Raw genomic sequence first — 21,758 nt, 5'->3', positions numbered from 1 at the left:
TGTTGTAATTCTTTGTGCCATTGCGGACGACGCGAACCCCGTTTCCCCACAAAACGAGTCCCTCCCGTGAGCGCACACGCCCGGAAGAGCCTGACACGGCGGCGGGGGTGGTGGCGTTCCAGGCGGAACCCGATTTACCTGTCCCGCCCCCCTCCTTTCCCGGAGGCGCCCAGGTGTTTCCCTCCCGACCAGCCAACACGCAACACGCAACCGCAGGGAGAGAAGGAAGGCCGAGTGACGTCGGTCGCGGGAGTCTCTGGGCTTCATTTCAGAGGAAGGGAAAGTGTTCCTGCCCGAAGGAAAAGTTCGGGGGTTCATTCTGTAAAGCAGGCCTTGGGACCTCAAGGTGTTCTGGACTGCAGTTCCCACAATTCCTATGAACACAGCCTGTGATCGAATGGTTTCACTTGCACCTTGTCTCGTACATCAGATCTGTTCTGTAAGATTCGTACGTCTCGTACGTCGGATCTGATTTGTACAATTTGTACGTCTCATACATCAGATCTCTTTTGTACAATTCGTACATCTTGTACGTTAGATCTGATTAGTAAGATTCGTACATCTCACACGTTGGCTCTGATTCGTAAGATTCATACGTCTCGTACGTCGGATCTGATTTGTAAAATTCGTACGCCTCGTACATGAGATCTGTTTTGGAAGATTCACACATCTCGTACGTCGGATCAGTTTTGTACGATTCGTACGTCTCGTACGTCGGATCTGTTTCGTACAATTTGTATACCGCGTATGTCGGATCTGATTTGTAAGATTCGTATGCCTTGTACATGAGATCTGTTTCAGAAGATTCGCACATCTCGTACGTCGGACCTGTTTCGTACGAGATGGATCTGATTTGTAAGATTCGTACGCCTTGTACAACAGATCTCTATCGGAAGATTCGTACATCTCGTACGTCGGATCTGATTTGTAAGATTTGTACGCCTCATACATCGGATTTGTTTCGGAAGATTCATACATACGGCAGGATAAAGTTTCATTGTTCGTTCTCTAAAGCAGGCCTGGGCCAACTTGGGTCCTCCAGATGTTTTGGACTGCAACTCCCACACTTCCTGGAATCGCATGGGCCTTTGTATTCTTATGGCCAGTGATGGACAGGCGCAATCCCAAACCCGCCCAGAGCCGTGTCCGTGGGGCACAGGAGACGGATCTCCCTTCCGCCCTTCGATTCGTCATCCTCTTACTCTGATCAAGCTTCTCCCTCCCTAAATCCAGCTTAAATTTTTATATCCCTCCAATGTAGATTCCCCCCCCCCCAGAGAGAACGAACGAAGGAACGAACGAGAGAGGGAAGGAGGAGGAAGATGGTGGAGAAGAGCTTCTGACAATGCGCTGCCAACAAACCGCAAACCCCGAGATAAGCATCATACATATTTCATTGGAGGGGGTTTAATAAATAAGTCATTTCGGTGAGAAGAAGAAACCCGGAATTTTCTTTTGTGCGTTGAGGGGGAAACGGAGGGAGCGGACGGGCATCTCCCCTCCAACGACTTGCTTCAAAGCGAGAGTGAGAACGAGTGAGAAGTCTCCCTGCCTTGCCCTCTGCCCACTCCATCCCATCAAGGCCTCTCCAGAGAAATCTACGTCCCATTTCTCTCAAGGAAGGTTCGGCCTTTTCTCTCAACCTCTCTCACCATCCCTAACAACCAACTTCTGAGATGCTTGAAACCAAACCACTTAATCTAAGCCCATCCAGGCTCCCATGGGATCGTGCCTAACGCACCTGGACTTCAAGGTCTTCTCTCGAATCCGCTGCTTAAGCCGATGATAACGTAGTCAGAAGAAGACCCACAAGCCACTCCTTTCCGGAAGCATACGAGAAGCTTGGCCTCTCACTGGACATTGAGAAGACCAAGAGGAAGCCAATCCCTCTGCAAGGCCAGAAATACATCTCAACGGTGTAATGTAATTCCCATCATCTCAAAAAACGCTTCCACTTTCCCCACAGAAACACCAGGCTCAACCAGAAAATCCTCGTCCTCATCCTCAGAGAGTGTTTGAGGATCGGGACATTCATAGGGAGGCCAAGACGCTTGTTTATAAAGTTACCATCCTGTCAACCCTGTTATACGCCTATGGACTGTCTATAGATGTTAGATTCAACTCCCGACCATCTGTCGGGAGGGTTTTGATGGTGTTTTCTTGCTCGGTATAATAATAATGGTGTTGGACTGGGTGGTTCTCTTCCAAATCTATGACTATATGAAAGTAGGCATCTCTTAGATCTATTATCTTTATCTGATCTATGGCTGGTTGGCCATCTGTCGGGAGGGCTTTGATGATGTCTTATATCTATCTATCTATATCTATGGCTGGTTGGCCATCTGTAGAGAGGGCTTTGATGGTGTTTGTTCTAATAATAAGGGTGTTGGACTGAATGGTTCTCTTCCAAGTCTATGACTATATGCAACTATGCATCTCTTAGATCTATTATCTATATCTGATCTATGGCTCAATGGCCATCTGTTGGGAGGGCTTTGGTTGTGCCCATGGCTGTTCTAGATATCTAGAGCCTCCCCCGCTCCGGCTTTGGGTGTGATATGGACGATTGAGCTGTGATCGTTTCCAAATTGTCAAAGATGGGGGGGGGGGAGTGGGGTGAGCAGCGGGTGGGCCGAGGGAAGGGAGAGAAACCAGGTTAATGCCAAAAAAAAGGTTCGCTTGGTTGCCATGGATACCGGCTAATCATCGGGGATGAATGCTACCCGTTGCCATGGCAACCCCGAGATGCCCAGAAAGCATCCCGAAGCGGCGGCAGACGGATGGATGAAATGACCACCATCGTGCCAAGGGTCTTCGCTTTCGTCTCCCACTAAGGCAGGCCTGGGCAAACTTGGGCCCTCCCAGTGTTCTGGACTGCAACTCCCACAATCCCTGACAGCCTACCAGCTGTTATATAATTATTATATTATTACAACATAACTATAGTATAATAAAATATTGTTATTATATTATTATTTTATTCTAATATTATATTATTACATTGTATTTAATATATTATTGTTATTTTATTTTATTCTAATATTATTATATGATTTTAATATTATTTTATTTTAATATTATATTATTACATTATATTAATTTTATTTTATTTTATTCTAATATTATATTATTTCAGAATTTTATTATTATTTTATTTTATTCTAATATCATATTATTTTAATATTATTTTGTTTTATTCTAATATTATATTATTACATTATTTTAATACCATATTATTTTAATCTAATATTATATTATTGTATTATATTTAATATATTATATATTTTTATCCTGAAATTATATTATTATATGTTATTAATATATTATTATATTATTATTTTATTCTAATATTATATTATATTGTACTTAATATATTATTATTTTATTTTATTCTAATATTACATTATTTTAAGATTATTTTATTTTATTCAAATATTATATTATTACATTATTTTAATATCATATTATTTTATTCGGATATTATATTACTGTATTATATTTAATATATATTTTTATTCTGAGATTATATTGTTATATTATTATTAATATATTATTATTATTATATTATTTTATTCTACAGGTATTCTATTATTATATTACATTTAATATATTATTATTATATTTTATTCTAATAATATATTATTGTATTTAATATATTATAATGTTATTTTATTCTAATGTTATATTATTATATGATATTTATTATTATTATATTTTATTCTAATTGTATATTATTAAATTGTGTTTAATATATTATTATTATAATTTGTTCTAATATTTCATTGTATTTAACATTGTTATTTTATCATTTTATTCTAACATTATATTATTATATTAAGTATTTATTTTATTCTAATATCAAATTGTATTTAATATACTATTATATTTATTTTATTCCAACATTTTATTATTATATTCATTATTATATTTTATGCTAATGATATATTATTATATTGTATTTAATATATTATTATTATATTTTGTTTTGATTCTATATTATATTTAACATTATATCATTATATTATATTTATTATTATATTTACATTATTCAAACATTATCATATTATATTATATTCATTATTATTATATTTTATGCTAATGATATAGTATTATATTGTATTTAATTACTCTGCTTTTATCTGCTTGGGTTTTAATGTATTGTCCATTATTTTATTTTGTGTATCATTGGAATGTTTTAAGTTTTTGTCAAATATGTTGTGTTGTTGTTTCGGGCTTGTCCCTGTTGTGAGCCGCCCCGAGTCCCTTTAGGGAGATGGGGCAGGATATAAAAATAAAGTTTATTATTATTGTTAATATATTATTATTATATTTTGTTCTGATAGTATATTGTATTTAATATATTATTTTATTATTTTATTCTAACATTATATTATAATATTATACTTATTATTATATATATTTTATTCCAACATTATATTATTATATTATATTATATTATATTATATATATATATATATATAATTTTAATATTATATCGTTTTATTTTTTATTATTATTATTAATATTATTACATTAAATTATTATAATACAGTATAATTAAACGAAGTTTAATTTGTCCTCTTGGAACTGGACACTTGAGTCAACCAAAGCCGCCCCGAGTCCCTCTGGGGAGATGGTGGCGGGGTACAAAAATCAAATTATTATTATTATTATTATTATTATTATTATTATTATTATTATTATTATTATCAGTCCAAAACACCCGGACGGAGGACCCAAGTTTGTCCATGAGCTCCTCCTCCTGGCGAGAGAGGGAACTGCAACTTTGCATCTCACGGGTTTGCAAAGGTTGCAAGATGTGATTCCATACCCTAAGACCCGTCTACACTGGACACTGAATGCAGATCAAAGCGAGCTTCAAGCTGCGGCAACGAGCAGGCAACAAACAACCAAGAAACGCACAACGTTTCTTAATGCGCGTCAATGCTTAACAGATTGTGCAAAGACAAAACAGTTGAACCTTTGGGACCTTCTCGTAAGGCCAGACAGCGATTAGGCTTGTGCAATCAATAAAAAAAAAATGTTTCAGTACTCGTTACGAAATTAGGGACCGAAATCGTTTATGACGTGTTTCCGAAACATATCAGAACTATAACTCAAGGCCAGTGCCCACCAAACCCTTCCCATATTTCCAGTTGGAGTTCTGTGTGCCAAGATTGACTCAATTCCATCACTGGTGTACTTTGAGAGAAGGATGGATCATGGATGATGGGACTTGCAGGACCTTCACTTACTACCAGAGATCATGGATGATAGGACTTGCAGGACCTTCACTTACCACCAGAGATCACGGATGATAGGACTTGCAGGACTTTCACTTACTACCAGAGACTACTATGACTCCCACAAATGATGGACCTGGACCACACTTGGCACACAGACCCCCATGACCCACTTTACATCCTGGTGTAGTTTGGGAGAAGGATGGTCCATGGAAGATAGGACTTGCAGTACCTTCACTTACTACCACAGACCACTACGACTCCCACAAATGACGGACGTGGACCACATCTGGCCCACAGACCCCCATGACCCGCTTTACATCCTGGTGTAGTTTGGGAGAAGGATGGACCATGGATGATAAGACTTGCAGTACCTTCACTCACTCCCGCAGGCCACTACAGCTCCCACGAATGATGGACCTGGACCACACTTGGCACACAGACCGCCATGACCCACTTTACATCCTGGTGTAGTTTGGGGGAGAATGGACCACGGATGATAGGACTTGCAGTACCTTCACTCACTCCCGCAGGCCACTACAACTCCCACGAATGATGGACCTGGACCACACTTGGCACACAGACCGCCATGACCCACTTTACATCCTGGTGTAGTTTGGGGGAGAATGGACCATGGATGATAAGACTTGCAGTACCTTCACTCACTCCCGCAGGCCACTACAGCTCCCACGAATGATGGACCTGGACCACACTTGGCACACAGACCGCCATGACCCACTTTACATCCTGGTGTAGTTTGGGGGAGAATGGACCACGGATGATAGGACTTGCAGTACCTTCACTCACTCCCGCAGGCCACTACAACTCCCACGAATGATGGACCTGGACCACACTTGGCACACAGACCGCCATGACCCACTTTACATCCTGGTGTAGTTTGGGGGAGAATGGACCACGGATGATAGGACTTGCAGTACCTTCACTCACTCCCGCAGGCCACTACAACTCCCACGAATGATGGACCTGGACCACACTTGGCACACAGACCGCCATGACCCACTTTACATCCTGGTGTAGTTTGGGGGAGAATGGACCACGGATGATAGGACTTGCAGTACCTTCACTCACTCCCGCAGGCCACTACAACTCCCACGAATGATGGACCTGGACCACACTTGGCACACAGACCGCCATGACCCACTTTACATCCTGGTGTAGTTTGGGGGAGAATGGACCACGGATGATAGGACTTGCAGTACCTTCACTCACTCCCGCAGGCCACTACAACTCCCACGAATGATGGACCTGGACCACACTTGGCACACAGACCGCCATGACCCACTTTACATCCTGGTGTAGTTTGGGGGAGAATGGACCACGGATGATAGGACTTGCAGTACCTTCACTCACTCCCGCAGGCCACTACAACTCCCACGAATGATGGACCTGGACCACACTTGGCACACAGACCGCCATGACCCACTTTACATCCTGGTGTAGTTTGGGGGAGAATGGACCACGGATGATAGGACTTGCAGTACCTTCACTCACTCCCGCAGGCCACTACAACTCCCACGAATGATGGACCTGGACCACACTTGGCACACAGACCGCCATGACCCACTTTACATCCTGGTGTAGTTTGGGGGAGAATGGACCACGGATGATAGGACTTGCAGTACCTTCACTCACTCCCGCAGGCCACTACAACTCCCACGAATGATGGACCTGGACCACACTTGGCACACAGACCGCCATGACCCACTTTACATCCTGGTGTAGTTTGGGGGAGAATGGACCACGGATGATAGGACTTGCAGTACCTTCACTCACTCCCGCAGGCCACTACAACTCCCACGAATGATGGACCTGGACCACACTTGGCACACAGACCGCCATGACCCACTTTACATCCTGGTGTAGTTTGGGGGAGAATGGACCACGGATGATAGGACTTGCAGTACCTTCACTCACTCCCGCAGGCCACTACAGCTCCCACGAATGATGGACCTGGACCACATCTGGCCCACAGAACCCCATGACCCGCTTTACATCCTGGTGTAGTTTGGGAGAAGGATGGCTCATGGATGATTGGTAGTAAGTGAAGGTACTGCAAATCCCATCCTGGTGTAGTTTGAGAGCAGGATGGATCACAGATGATAGGACTTGCAGTACCTTCACTCGCACTTACAGGCCACTGCAACTCCCACGAATGACGGAACTGAAACCATGTTCGGCGGGGTCACAGACCGTGAGAGGCTGCATTCAGGGAAGGTTGAGGAGGTTGTGGAGGCTCCTTCCTTGGAGGCTTTTAAGCAGAGGCTGGATGGGCATCTGTCGGGGTGCTTTGAATGCGATTTCCTGCTTCTTAGCAGGGGGTTGGACTAGATGGCCCATGTGGTCTCTTCCAACTCTACTATTCTAGGATTCTATGATTCTAGGAGCACTACCCTACGTGGTCCATGCTTGGACCTTATTTTCTGATAAGCAACAGATGCCAAGAACAAAGAAAGCGGGTTAGTTACCCCGGCTGAGCGGCCGGTTGCGGCTCCGAGAGCGGCTCCGCTGCCGGTGGATCCGGGACCTCCGGAGAAGCCGGTAGTAGTAGGAGGTCCTGCCGGAGGAGCTTCTCCGACCATTCACCGACATCCCGGGATAGGATCTGTCCACTTTCGCTCAGGAGCGGACGGAAAGAAACCAAGAGCCCGGGTTGGGAGTCAAGGCCGAGCGGGACTTGTGCGGCTCCAGAGGCCACATTCTCTCAGCCGGACAAACCCAGACTGGGGTCCTTCCCTGCCCCTCCCCTCCCCTCCCCTCCCGGACACGTCCAAGACGGGGCTGGAAGAGGAAACACGAGCTGGAAGGGGAGCAAGTCGAGAAGGGAGCAAGTCCTGGACTGGATTCCCGCCTCTATGGCACCCACGGACGGGACGGGACGGGACGGGACGGGTCAGGGGGAGGGTCTCGGCAAGGAGGCCGATACAAGTGGGATACCAAGAAAGGTTGCAAATTGTATACTAAAGTCACAAGAAGACATTCACAACATGTATAGCAGGGGTCCCCAAACTAAGGCCCGGGGGCCGGATGCGGCCCTCCAAGGTCATTTACCTGGCCCCCGCCCTCAGTTTTATAATATATTTTTAAATCATTTTTAATAATATATTCTATATACAAATAATATTGATAATAATCTTATAATGTTATACAATATAATATTATTAATAATACCATATAATAATATTAATTATATGTTATATATTACATATAATATTACAGTAGTGGTATAGTTCAATATAGTAATATATAATGCTAATATTGTGCTATGCTAATAATATAATATATTGTATGTACATACAGCTGCTCTGAGTTCCCTTCGGGGTGAGAAGGGCGGGATATAAATGTAATAAATAAATGTAGTAAATGAATAAATAAATAATTTTAGACTTAGGCTTGCCCAAAGTCTGAAATGACTTGAAGTCACACAACAACAACAATCCTAATTCACTTGACTATCTCATTGGCCAGAAGCAGACCCACACTTCCCATTGAAATCCTGATAGGTTTATGCTGGTTACAGTTGTTTTCATTTTTAAATATTGTATTGTTCTTTCATTGTTGTTGTTGTTTTGCACTACAAATAAGACACCTGCAGTATGCATAGGAATTTGTTCGTTTTCCCCCCCAAATGATAATAATAATAATTATAATAATAATAAAACTTTATTTATACCCCACCACCATCTCCCCAATGGGGACTCGGGGCGGCTTACATGGGGCTATGCCCAAAACAATACAATATAACAGAATATAAAAGAACAACACATCATAACACATAATTCGGCCCCTCATCAGTCTGAAGGATTGCGGACCGGCCCTCTGCTTTAAAAGTTTGAGGACCCCTGATGTCTACGAACGTATCATGGTTCCAATATAGACAACTAAAGGAACTTCTGAATAAAGATTAAAAAATGGGCTTTGTGTTAAAAGAATCAATATGGGACCAAATAATAAAAGTCGGGAAAAAGGAGATTACGGAAACATATAAACTTTGGTGACAATGGTCAACGGAAACGGAGACCGTGAAGGATTGTATGATAAAGTGGGCTCGTAACATTGGCCACTCAGTCCAATTTGAGAACTGGGAGAAATGTTGGAATCGAAAAGTAAAATATACATATTGTTTAGATCTAAAAGAAAATGGTTACAAAATGATGTACCAATGGTACATCACACCTCAGAAGTTACAAAAAGAGCAAGGAAAATGTTGGAAATGTGGCACGCATGTGGGAACTTATTACCACCTGTAAGGTGGCTAAGAATTATTGGAAAATTATACACCAGAAAATAGGGGAAAAAATTATTAGAGAAAATAGAAATAAAACCAGAAATCTTCCTACTGGGGATGTTGGACTTCGAAAGGGATAAAAATAAAGATATATTATTTAATTATTTGGTGACAGCGGCCAGAATTGTTTATGCAAAGAATTGGAAGATCAAAGAATCTCCTGCGTCAGATCATGAAAGTATTAGATATAATGAAAATGGACATTCTGACCTATCAATTGAAAGATACCCAGGGAATCCCAAAAAACAAACGGACTGGACTCTAATAAAAGAATATCTCAGTGCAAACAAGGAAAAATGAATTCTTAGACTAAACTATGGAAACGCACCGGGAGAAGAACCGGATGTGGAAACGCCGAAAGGGAAACCGGGAGAACTAAATGAAATTGTATTTTTCAAATCGAAGTCATATAACTTGAAGACAGAAGAAGGAAGTCAACAAAGTCCCTTCACTTTTCCCCTTTCTGGAAAATCAATAAAGATTTTTTTTTAAAGGTTGCACTATGTAAACAACTTATTCTGTTCGAAAACATGCCAATGTGAGTAGATCAATAGGTACCGCTCTGGCGGGAAGGTAATGGCACTCCATGCAGTCATGCCAGCCACATGACCTGGAGATGTCTATGGACATGCAAATGTGAGTAGATAAATAGGTACTGCTCCAGCGGGAAGGTAACAGCGCTCCATGCAGTCATGCCAGTGGTCACATGGCCTTGGAGGTGTCTACGGACAACGCCGGCTCTTTGGCTTAGAAATGGAGATGAGCACCAACCCCCAGAGTGTGAGTAGATCAATAGGTACCGCTCCAGCGGGAAGGTAACGGCGCTCCATGCAGTCATGCCAGTGGTCACATGGCCTTGGAGGTGTCTACGGACAACGCCGGCTCTTTGGCTTAGAAATGGAGATGAGCACCAACCCCCAGAGTGTGAGTAGATCAATAGGTACCGCTCCAGCGGGAAGGTAACGGCGCTCCATGCAGTCATGCCAGTGGTCACATGGCCTTGGAGGTGTCTATGGACAACGCCGGCTCTTTGGCTTAGAAATGGAGATGAGCACCAATTCCCAGAGTGTGAGTAGATCAATAGGTACTGCTCTGGCGGGAAGGTAACGGCGCTCCATGCAGTCATGCCAGTGGTCACATGGCCTTGGAGGTGTCTATGGACAACGCCGGCTCTTTGGCTTAGAAATGGAGATGAGCCCCAACCCCCAGAGTGTGAGTAGATCAATAGGTACTGCTCCAGCGGGAAGGTAACGGCGCTCCATGCAGTCATGCCAGTGGTCACATGGCCTTGGAGGTGTCTACGGACAACGCCGGCTCTTTGGCTTAGAAATGGAGGTGAGCCCCAACCCCCAGAGTGTGAGTAGATCAATAGGTACTGCTCCAGCGGGAAGGTAACGGCGCTCCATGCAGTCATGCCAGTGGTCACATGGCCTTGGAGGTGTCTACGGACAACGCCGGCTCTTTGGCTTAGAAATGGAGAGGAGCACCAACCCCCAGAGTGTGAGTAGATCAATAGGTACTGCTCCAGCGGGAAGGTAACGGCGCTCCATGCAGTCATGCCAGTGGTCACATGGCCTTGGAGGTGTCTACGGACAACGCCGGCTCTTTGGCTTAGAAATGGAGGTGAGCCCCAACCCCCAGAGTGTGAGTAGATCAATAGGTACTGCTCCAGCGGGAAGGTAACGGCGCTCCATGCAGTCATGCCAGTGGTCACATGGCCTTGGAGGTGTCTACGGACAACGCCGGCTCTTTGGCTTAGAAATGGAGGTGAGCCCCAACCCCCAGAGTGTGAGTAGATCAATAGGTACTGCTCCTATTGGCGGGAAGGTAACGGCGCTCCATGCAGTCATGCCAGTGGTCACATGGCCTTGGAGGTGTCTACGGACAACGCCGGCTCTTTGGCTTAGAAATGGAGATGAGCCCCAACCCCCAGAGTGTGAGTAGATCAATAGGTACTGCTCCAGCGGGAAGGTAACGGCGCTCCATGCAGTCATGCCAGTGGTCACATGGCCTTGGAGGTGTCTATGGACAACGCCGGCTCTTTGGCTTAGAAATGGAGATGAGCCCCAACCCCCAGAGTGTGAGTAGATCAATAGGTACTGCTCCAGCGGGAAGGTAACGGCGCTCCATGCAGTCATGCCAGTGGTCACATGGCCTTGGAGGTGTCTATGGACAACGCCGGCTCTTTGGCTTAGAAATGGAGATGAGCCCCAACCCCCAGAGTGTGAGTAGATCAATAGGTACTGCTCCAGCGGGAAGGTAACGGCGCTCCATGCAGTCATGCCAGTGGTCACATGGCCTTGGAGGTGTCTACGGACAACGCCGGCTCTTTGGCTTAGAAATGGAGGTGAGCCCCAACCCCCAGAGTGTGAGTAGATCAATAGGTACTGCTCCAGCGGGAAGGTAACGGCGCTCCATGCAGTCATGCCAGTGGTCACATGGCCTTGGAGGTGTCTACGGACAACGCCGGCTCTTTGGCTTAGAAATGGAGATGAGCACCAACCCCCAGAGTGTGAGTAGATAAATAGGTACTGCTCCAGCGGGAAGGTAACGGCGCTCCATGCAGTCATGCCAGTGGTCACATGGCCTTGGAGGTGTCTACGGACAACGCCGGCTCTTTGGCTTAGAAATGGAGAGGAGCACCAACCCCCAGAGTGTGAGTAGATCAATAGGTACTGCTCCAGCGGGAAGGTAACGGCGCTCCATGCAGTCATGCCAGTGGTCACATGGCCTTGGAGGTGTCTACGGACAACGCCGGCTCTTTGGCTTAGAAATGGAGGTGAGCCCCAACCCCCAGAGTGTGAGTAGATCAATAGGTACTGCTCCAGCGGGAAGGTAACGGCGCTCCATGCAGTCATGCCAGTGGTCACATGGCCTTGGAGGTGTCTACGGACAACGCCGGCTCTTTGGCTTAGAAATGGAGATGAGCACCAACCCCCAGAGTGTGAGTAGATAAATAGGTACTGCTCCAGCGGGAAGGTAACGGCGCTCCATGCAGTCATGCCAGTGGTCACATGGCCTTGGAGGTGTCTACGGACAACGCCGGCTCTTTGGCTTAGAAATGGAGATGAGCACCAACCCCCAGAGTGTGAGTAGATCAATAGGTACTGCTCTCCAGCGGGAAGGTAACGGCGCTCCATGCAGTCATGCCAGTGGTCACATGGCCTTGGAGGTGTCTATGGACAACGCCGGCTCTTTGGCTTAGAAATGGAGATGAGCACCAACCCCCAGAGTGTGAGTAGATCAATAGGTACTGCTCTCCAGCGGGAAGGTAACGGCGCTCCATGCAGTCATGCCAGTGGTCACATGGCCTTGGAGGTGTCTATGGACAACGCCGGCTCTTTGGCTTAGAAATGGAGAGGAGCCCCAACCCCCAGAGTGTGAGTAGATCAATAGGTACCGCTCTCCAGCGGGAAGGTAACGGCGCTCCATGCAGTCATGCCAGTGGTCACATGGCCTTGGAGGTGTCTACGGACAATGCCGGCTCTTTGGCTTAGAAATGGAGATAAGCACCAACCCCCAGAGTGTGAGTAGATCAATAGGTACTGCTCTGGCGGGAAGGTAACGGCGCTCCATGCAGTCATGCCAGTGGCCACATGAGCTTGGAGGTGTCTACGGACAACGCCGGCTCTTTGGCTTAGAAATGGAGATGAGCCCCAACCCCCAGAGTGTGAGTAGATCAATAAGTACCGCTCTCCAGCGGGAAGGTAACGGCGCTCCATGCAGTCATGCCAGTGGTCACATGGCCTTGGAGGTGTCTACGGACAACGCCGGCTCTTGGGCTTAGAAATGGAGAGGAGCCCCAACCCCCAGAGTCAGTCACAACTGGACTTAACGTCAGGGGAAACCTTGACCTTTGCCCTATGTAACCAAAGCTGCTTCGGCCTCCTTTTCTCTCCCTTACTTAGACTTACTCTTAGGAAGGAAGTAGAAAGAGGGATTTATGTGATTTTATGATTTATGGTCTTATTTTAGTGTTTATTAAAAAACCGCAAAACAGCAAACCCGCAAAGTCGTGAGGGAACACTGTAGTCACACTGGACCTGGCTTTGGCAGCGTTGTTTCCTTTTCGATGGTGCCCTCCTGACTGACTTTGCAAGGAGTTGTTCTGCTCCTGAAACGTGGTTGCGTTTTCGTGGCTGAACTGGTTGAGACTCCTGGGAAGCGCCATCCGCAGGGTCCGTCCTGGGCCCGGTTCCGTCCGACACCTTCAACCACCAGCAAGCAATCCGTCCCCCTGAAAAGTCCGTGCCCGGCTTTGCGGACGTTCCTCCAAAGGAACTTTGAGAAGGAAGGCCGGGAACGGAACCGCCAATCAACGCACCAAGTTCAGGTCAAAGGAGCAAAGGCACAGCTGGGCGACAGATGTCAAGGAGGAGGAGGAGGGTCTTGCCAGGACTCGCATTCGGCACCCAAAATAGACACCAAACTGCACGTGGCTCCGGCTCCCACAGGCCTCTGCGACCCCCACCAGGGACGGATCAGGACCCAACTGGGCACACAGAACCCCAAGACCCACTTGACGTCCTGGTGTGGTCTGACCACTTATGACCACTTATGGACTGCAGTCGTCGGCATGGACTGACCACGTATGATAGGACTTGCAGTACTTTCACTCACTTCCGGAAACTACTGCAACCCCCACCAATGACGGATCAGGAGCACACTTGGCACACAGAACCCCATGATCCACCTCACGTTCTCGTGTGGTTTGGGAGAGGATGGACCATGGATGATGGGATTTGCAGTACCCTCACTCACTTCCAGAAACCACTGCGACTCCCATGAATGATGGACTTGGACCACACTTGGTGCACAGACACCCCATGACCCACTCTACATCCTGGTGTGGTATGGGAGAGGACGGACCATGGATGATGGGATTTGCAGTACTTTCACTCACTTCCAGAAACCACTGCGATCCCCACCAATGACGGATCAGGAGCACACTTGGCACACAGAACCCCATGACCTACCTCATGTTATACTGCGGTTTGGGGGAGGATGGACCATGGATGATGGGATTTGCAGTACCTTCACTTACTACCAGAGATCACTATAATCCCCATGAATGATGGACCTGGACCACACTTGGCGCACAGACACCCCATGACCCACTCTACATCCTGGTGTGGTATGGGAGAGGACTGACCATGGATGATGGGATTTGCAATACCCTCACTCACTTCCAGAAACCACTGCGACCCCCACGAATGATGGACTTGGAGCACACTTGGCACACAGACACCCCATGACCCACTCTACATCCTGGTATGGTCTGGGGAAGGATAGACCATGGATGATGGGATTTGCAGTACCCTCACTCACTTCCAAAAACCACTGTGACTCCCACAAATGACAGAACCGGACCAAACTTGTCACACAGACACCCCATGAACTACTTTACATCCTGGTGTGGTATGGGAGAGGACAGACCATGGATGATGGGATTTGCAGTACTTTCACTCACTTCCAGAACTCACTGCGACCCCCACGAATGATGGACTTGGACCACACTTGGCACACAGACACCCCATGACCCACTCTACATCCTGGTACGGTCTGGGGAAGGATGGACCATGGATGATGGGATTTGCAGTACCTTCACTCATTTCCTGAGATCATTGCAACCCCCATTGGCTGAGGGGGAAAAGGAAGGAGCCTTAGTCTGTTAGGAATGGTGGGACTTGAAGTCCAGAACACCCGGAGGGCCTCAGTCTGCCCCTGCCGTGCTTCCTGGGGCTCAAGAGACGCCCGCCCACCCGCCAGGCGGTCTCCTCCATCCTTGCCGCTCCGCTCCGCTCGCTCGGCGCATTGGCAGCAGGCGCAGAGTGACCTACTTTGTCAGCCACTCCGAGGGTTACTTATTTATTAAGCATATATTTGGATGCTGCCTTCCAGCCGTACGTACGTATTCCCAGGGAAGGGAGCCCAGCCAGAAACTAATTGCAACGAGCCGAAGGCCGCGCAATAACAAACACGTCGTTGGCCCAAAAGAAAACAGACCGAAGGATGGACGGACGGACGGACGGACGCGCCTTGAAGTTCAGAAATGACTGACTGAGCACACGAGGCCCCTTCTGCACTGCCATATAATCCAGATTATCCAATCAGATAATCCACATTACCTGCTTTGAACTGGATTGTGTTTAACATTGACACAAATGACCAGCCATTGTCAGAACAGACAGATAGAGAGCTTCCTCTATGCTGACGATCGTGACATCGTCTTAAAGATGAAAAGAAGTTCAGAAAGCAAGGCCCCTTCTACACTGCCACATAATCCAGATTATCCAATCAGATAATCCTCATTACCTGCTTTGAACTGGATTGTGTTTAACACTGACACAAATGACCAGCCATTGTCAGAACAGACAGATAGAGAGCTTCCTCTATGATGACGATCGTGCCATCGTCTTAATGACGAAAAGAAGTTCAGAAAGCAAAGCCAACTCCATGCTTCTCAACCTCTGAGGATGCCTGCCATAGATGTGGGCGAAACGTCAGGAGAGAATGCTTCTGGAACATGGCCATACAGCCCGGAAAACATACAACAACCCTATTATTATTATTATTATTATTATTATTATTATTATTATTATTATTATTCCTCACAACCTCTGAGGATGCCTGCCATAGATGTGGGCGAAACGTCAGGAGAGAATGCTTCTGGAACGTGGCCATACAGCCCGGAAAACATACAACAACCCTATTATTATTATTATTATTATTATTATTATTATTCCTCACAACCTCTGAGGATGCCTGCCATAGATGTGGGCGAAACGTCAGGAGAGAATGCTTCTGGAACATGGCCACGCAGCACGGAAAACATACAACAACCCTATTATTATTATTATTATTATTATTATTATTATTATTATTATTCCTCACAACCTCTGAGGATGCCTGCCATAGATGTGGGCGAAACGTCAGGAGAGAATGCTTCTGGAACGTGGCCACGCAGCACGGAAAACATACAACAACCCTATTATTATTATTATTATTATTCCTCACAACCTCTGAGGATGCCTGCCATAGATGTGGGCGAAACGTCAGGAGAGAATGCTTCTGGAACATGGCCACGCAGCACGGAAAACATACAACAACCCTATTATTATTATTATTATTATTATTATTATTATTATTATTATTATTCCTCACCACCTCTGAGGATGCCTGCCATAGATGTGGGCGAAACGTCAGGAGAGAATGCTTCTGGAACATGGCCACGCAGCACGGAAAACATACAACAACCCTATTATTATTATTATTATTATTATTATTATTATTATTATTATTATTATTCCTCACCACCTCTGAGGATGCCTGCCATAGATGTGGGCGAAACGTCAGGAGAGAATGCTTCTGGACTCTCCACAGAGATATATATATATCTGTATATTTCCTTCTCTCCTGGCCTCGCCTACGCGCCTCTTGCGCAGGGCTGAGCCTTCCGTCGGCAACATCGCGAGCGAGAGATTTCTTTCTTTCTGCCGCCGACGCCGTTGTTTTTCTGCCGTAAGAAGCCTATTGTGTGCGGACACTTCGCAACCCACGTTCGCAGCTGCAAACTTCTCCTTCCGCACAAGCCTCGCCCGCAGCCGAGCTTCCTAACGCTATGCGGCTGCCTTCAAACACACCCGAGCGGGAAAGAAAAGGACTATATATATATATATACATTACACATGTACACACAACACACTGGGTTGGAATCGGCAACGGAGGAGGAAATTAGAAAGACCGCTGCATCCATCAAGTAGGAAATCTAGGTACCGCTTTATGTGGGGAGGCTAATTTAACTAAGCCGGATGGGGTTTAGGCTGAAAGGAGGAGGACGGGCAACCCCGGGGGCCATCCAGTCCAACCCTCTTTGATTCTGCCAGGCTGGGAAAAGCACCATCAAAGCACCCCCAACAGATGGCCAGCCAGCCTTTGTAACAACAACAACAACAACAATAATAACAATAATACAATAATAAAATATCAATAACAATAACAACAGCACCACCAAACTGAGATGCCACCCAGTCCAACTCCCTTTATTCTGCCATGTAGGAAAAGTACAACTAAAGCACCCCCAACAGATGGCCAGACAGCCTTTGTAATAACAACAACAACAACAATAATAATAATACAATAATAAAATATTAATAACAATAACAACAGCACCACCAAACTGAGATGCCACCCAGTCCAACTCCCTTTATTCTGCCATGTAGGAAAAGTACAACTAAAGCACCCCCAACAGATGGCCAGACAGCCTTTGTAATAACAACAACAACAACAATAATAATAATACAATAATAAAATATTAATAACAATAACAACAGCACCACCAAACTGAGATGCCACCCAGTCCAACTCCCTTTATTCTGCCATGTAGGAAAAGTACAACTAAAGCACCCCCAACAGATGGCCAGCCAGCCTTTGTAATAACAACAACAACAACAATAATAATAATAATAATAATAATAATACAATAATAAAATATTAATAACAATAACAACAGCACCACCAAACTGAGATGCCACCCAGTCCAACTCTCTTTATTCTGCCATGTAGGAAAAGTACAACTAAAGCATCCCCAACAGATGGCCAGCCAGCCTTTGTAATAATAACAATAATAATAATAACAACAACAACATTAATAATAACAACAGCACCACCAAACTGAGATGCCACCCAGTCCAACTCCCTTTATTCTGCCATGTAGGAAAAGTACAACTGAAGCACCCCCAACAGATGGCCAGCCAGCCTTTGTAATAATAACAATAATAATAATAACAACAACATTAACAATAACAACAGCACTACCAAATTCAGGGGCCACCCAGTCCAACTCCCTTTATTCTGCCATGTAGGAAAAGTACAACTAAAGCATCCACAACAGATGGCCAGCCAGCCGCTGCAGTAATAATAATAATTATTATTGTAGTTATTATATTATAATATTATTTTTATTATTATTATAGGAACAACCTCAGGGGCCATCCAGTCAAACCCCCTTTTATTATGAAAGGAAAAGTACAATCAAAGCACCCCCCAACAGATGGCCAGCTAGCCGTTGCAGTCATAATAATAATTATTGTAGTTATTATATTATAATAATATAAAAATAATATAATATATAAAAGTAATCTAATAATAATATATTAAAATAGTAATATAATAAAATAATAATATAATATTAGAGTAATCTATTAATAGTATAATAATATATTAAAAATAATATAACATAATATTATAATAATATAAAATAATATATTAATCTATTAATAGTATAATAATATATTAAAAATAATATAACATAATATTATAATAATATAAAATAATAATATAATATATTAGACTAATCTAATAGTGTAATAATATATTAAAATAATATAATAATATAATATTATAATAATATAAAATAATAATATAATAATCTACTAATAGTGTAATAATATATTAAAATAATATAATAATATAATATGATAATATAAAATAATAATTTAATATATTAGAATAATTTAATAATAATAATAATAATAATAATAATAATAATAATAATAATATAATTGTGTTGTCGAAGGCTTTCATGGCCAGGATCACAGGGTTGTTGTATGTCTTTCGGGCTGTGTGGCCATGTTCCAGAAGTATTCTCTCCTGACGTTTCGCCCACCAGGCATCCTCATAGATGTGGGCGAAACGTCAGGAGAGAATACTTCTGGAACATGGCCACACAGCCTGAAAGACATACAACAACCATATAATATAATTATTTATTATTATTATTATTATTATTATTATTATTATTATTATTATAGGAGCAACCTCAGGGGCCTGCAGACCTTACCCCGAGGGCCGTCGTCTTGGTCTGAGGAATTACAACATAATATTATAAAATAATAATATAAAATAATAATAATTTAATATATTAGAATAATTTAATTTAATAATAATAATAATATAATATAATTTGATGATGATGATGATGATGATTGTTATTATTATTATTATTATTATTATTATTATTATTATTATTATTATTATAGGAGCAACCTCAGGGGCCTGCAGACCTTACCCCGAGAGCCGTCGTCTTGGTCCGAGGGATTACAACATAATATTATAAAATAATAATATAATATATTAGAGTAATCTACTAATAGTGTCATAATATATTAAAATAATATAATACAATAATAATATAAAATAATAATAATTTAATATATTAGAATAATTTAATATAATAATAATATAATAATAATATAATTTTACGATTATTGTTATTATTATTATTATTATTATTATAGGAGCAACCTCAGGGGCCTGCAGACCTTACTCCGAGAGCCGTCGTCTTGGTCCGAGGGATTACAACATAATATAATATAAAATAATAATAATTTAATATATTAGAATAATTTAATAAGAATATAATATATTATTATTATTATTATTATTATTATTATTATTATTATAGGAGCAACATCAGGGGCCTGCAGACCTTACCCTGAGAGCCGTCTTCTTGGTCCGAGGGATTACAACATAATATTATAAAATAATAATATAAAATAATAATAATTTAATATATTAGAATAATTTAATAATAATAATAATAATAATATTATATAATTTTATGATGATGATGATGATGATTGTTGTTGTTGTTGTTATTATTATTATTATTATTATTATTATTATTATTATTATTATTATAGGAGCATCCTCAGGGGCCTGCAGACCTTACCCCGAGGGCCGTCGTCTTGGTCTGAGGGATTACAACATAATAGTATAAAATAATAATATAAAATAATAATCATTTAATATATTAGAATAATTTAATTTAATAATAATAATATAATTTGATGATGATGATTGTTATTGTTATTATTATTATAGGAGCATCCTCAGGGGCCTGCAGACCTTACCCCGAGAGCCGTCTTCTTGGTCCGAGGGATTACAACATAATATTATAAAATAATAATATAAAATAATAATAATTTAATATATTAGAATAATTTAATTTAATAATAATAATATAATTTGATGATGATGATTGTTATTGTTGTTATTATTATTATAGGAGCATCCTCAGGGGCCTGCAGACCTTACCCCGAGAGCCGTCGTCTTGGTCCGAGGGATTACAACATAATATTATAAAATAATAATATAATATATTAGAGTAATCTACTAATAGTGTAATAATATATTAAAATAATATAATACAATAATAATATAAAATAATAATAATTTAATATATTAGAATAATTTAATAAGAATATAATAATAATAATAATAATAATAATATATTATTATTATTATTATTAATTTAATATATTAGAATAATTTAATTTAATAATAATAATATAATTTGATGATGATGATTGTTATTGTTGTTATTATTATAGGAGCATCCTCAGGGGCCTGCAGACCTTACCCCGAGAGCCGTCGTCTTGGTCCGAGGGATTGTCCAGGTCCATTACATCCAAGCCAGGCTGCCGTCCGGGGATCAATTCCTTGACGGACAGCAACGCAGACCCCGGCGGTCACCTACATCCGCGGTGACGCACTTGACGGACGCGTGGCCGGCCTCCCCCCGTATCCGCGGCACGTGGAATCGCATCCCTCTCCCTCTTATTTCGCCCCAAAGGCTGAGGATGGAGGAAAGTTCAAGAGCCGAGGCGAGAGAAGCCACCGGGAACGGACGGTTGTGTGCCGCTCTGTGCCGGCGAACAGCCACGCTGTTGCATAACCCGGCGAACGAACGGCTGATATAATAATACCCACGCAAAAAAAAAAAAAGAAAAGGGAGAAATGTGGAGTGTGTGTCGGGAGGTGCGGAGGAGGCGGAGCGCTCGCTGGAGAAAAGTGTCTTTCTTACCAGGCCGGCGGCAGAGCTCCCAACGCCCGGCGAGGAACGGGCAGCAGAGCCTCCCAACGCCTTGGCCGGACTCCTCGCAGCAGCAGCAGCAGCAGCAAAAGCCAAAGCGCCCTGTCCTAGATTTACCTCCGTTGGCAAGCCGTGCTGGCATCCAAACAAGAATCAGGAGAGAAGCCGCAGCCGCATAATATTATATTATTTCAATCTATTATTATTATTATTCTAATTATTCTAATGATTATTCTATTATTACTCTAAAATTATATTATATCTATATATATATAAAAGGGTCATGAAATTTCGGCCTAGGACAAAACAGCAAAACTACACATCCCAGAAACAC

General features: G+C 43.1%; 1 protein-coding gene across 1 annotated transcript in view; it reads right to left on the bottom strand.

Moving 5' to 3' along the window:
• dab2ip (DAB2 interacting protein) overlaps positions 1–21,329 on the bottom strand; it is a 120,115-nt gene extending 98,786 nt beyond the window's left edge. Inside the window, 1 exon segment of the mRNA XM_062959747.1 lies at positions 20,972–21,329. Coding sequence (XP_062815817.1) covers positions 20,972–21,014 — 43 coding nt within the window. The 5' untranslated portion in view covers positions 21,015–21,329.
• Positions 21,330–21,758: the final 429 nt, after the last annotated feature.

The sequence above is a fragment of the Anolis carolinensis genome, unplaced genomic scaffold, assembly GCF_035594765.1.
Source record: "Anolis carolinensis isolate JA03-04 unplaced genomic scaffold, rAnoCar3.1.pri scaffold_7, whole genome shotgun sequence".
Taxonomy (NCBI): Eukaryota; Metazoa; Chordata; class Lepidosauria; order Squamata; family Dactyloidae; genus Anolis; species Anolis carolinensis.
This window is presented reverse-complemented; position numbering and strand designations above follow the sequence as displayed.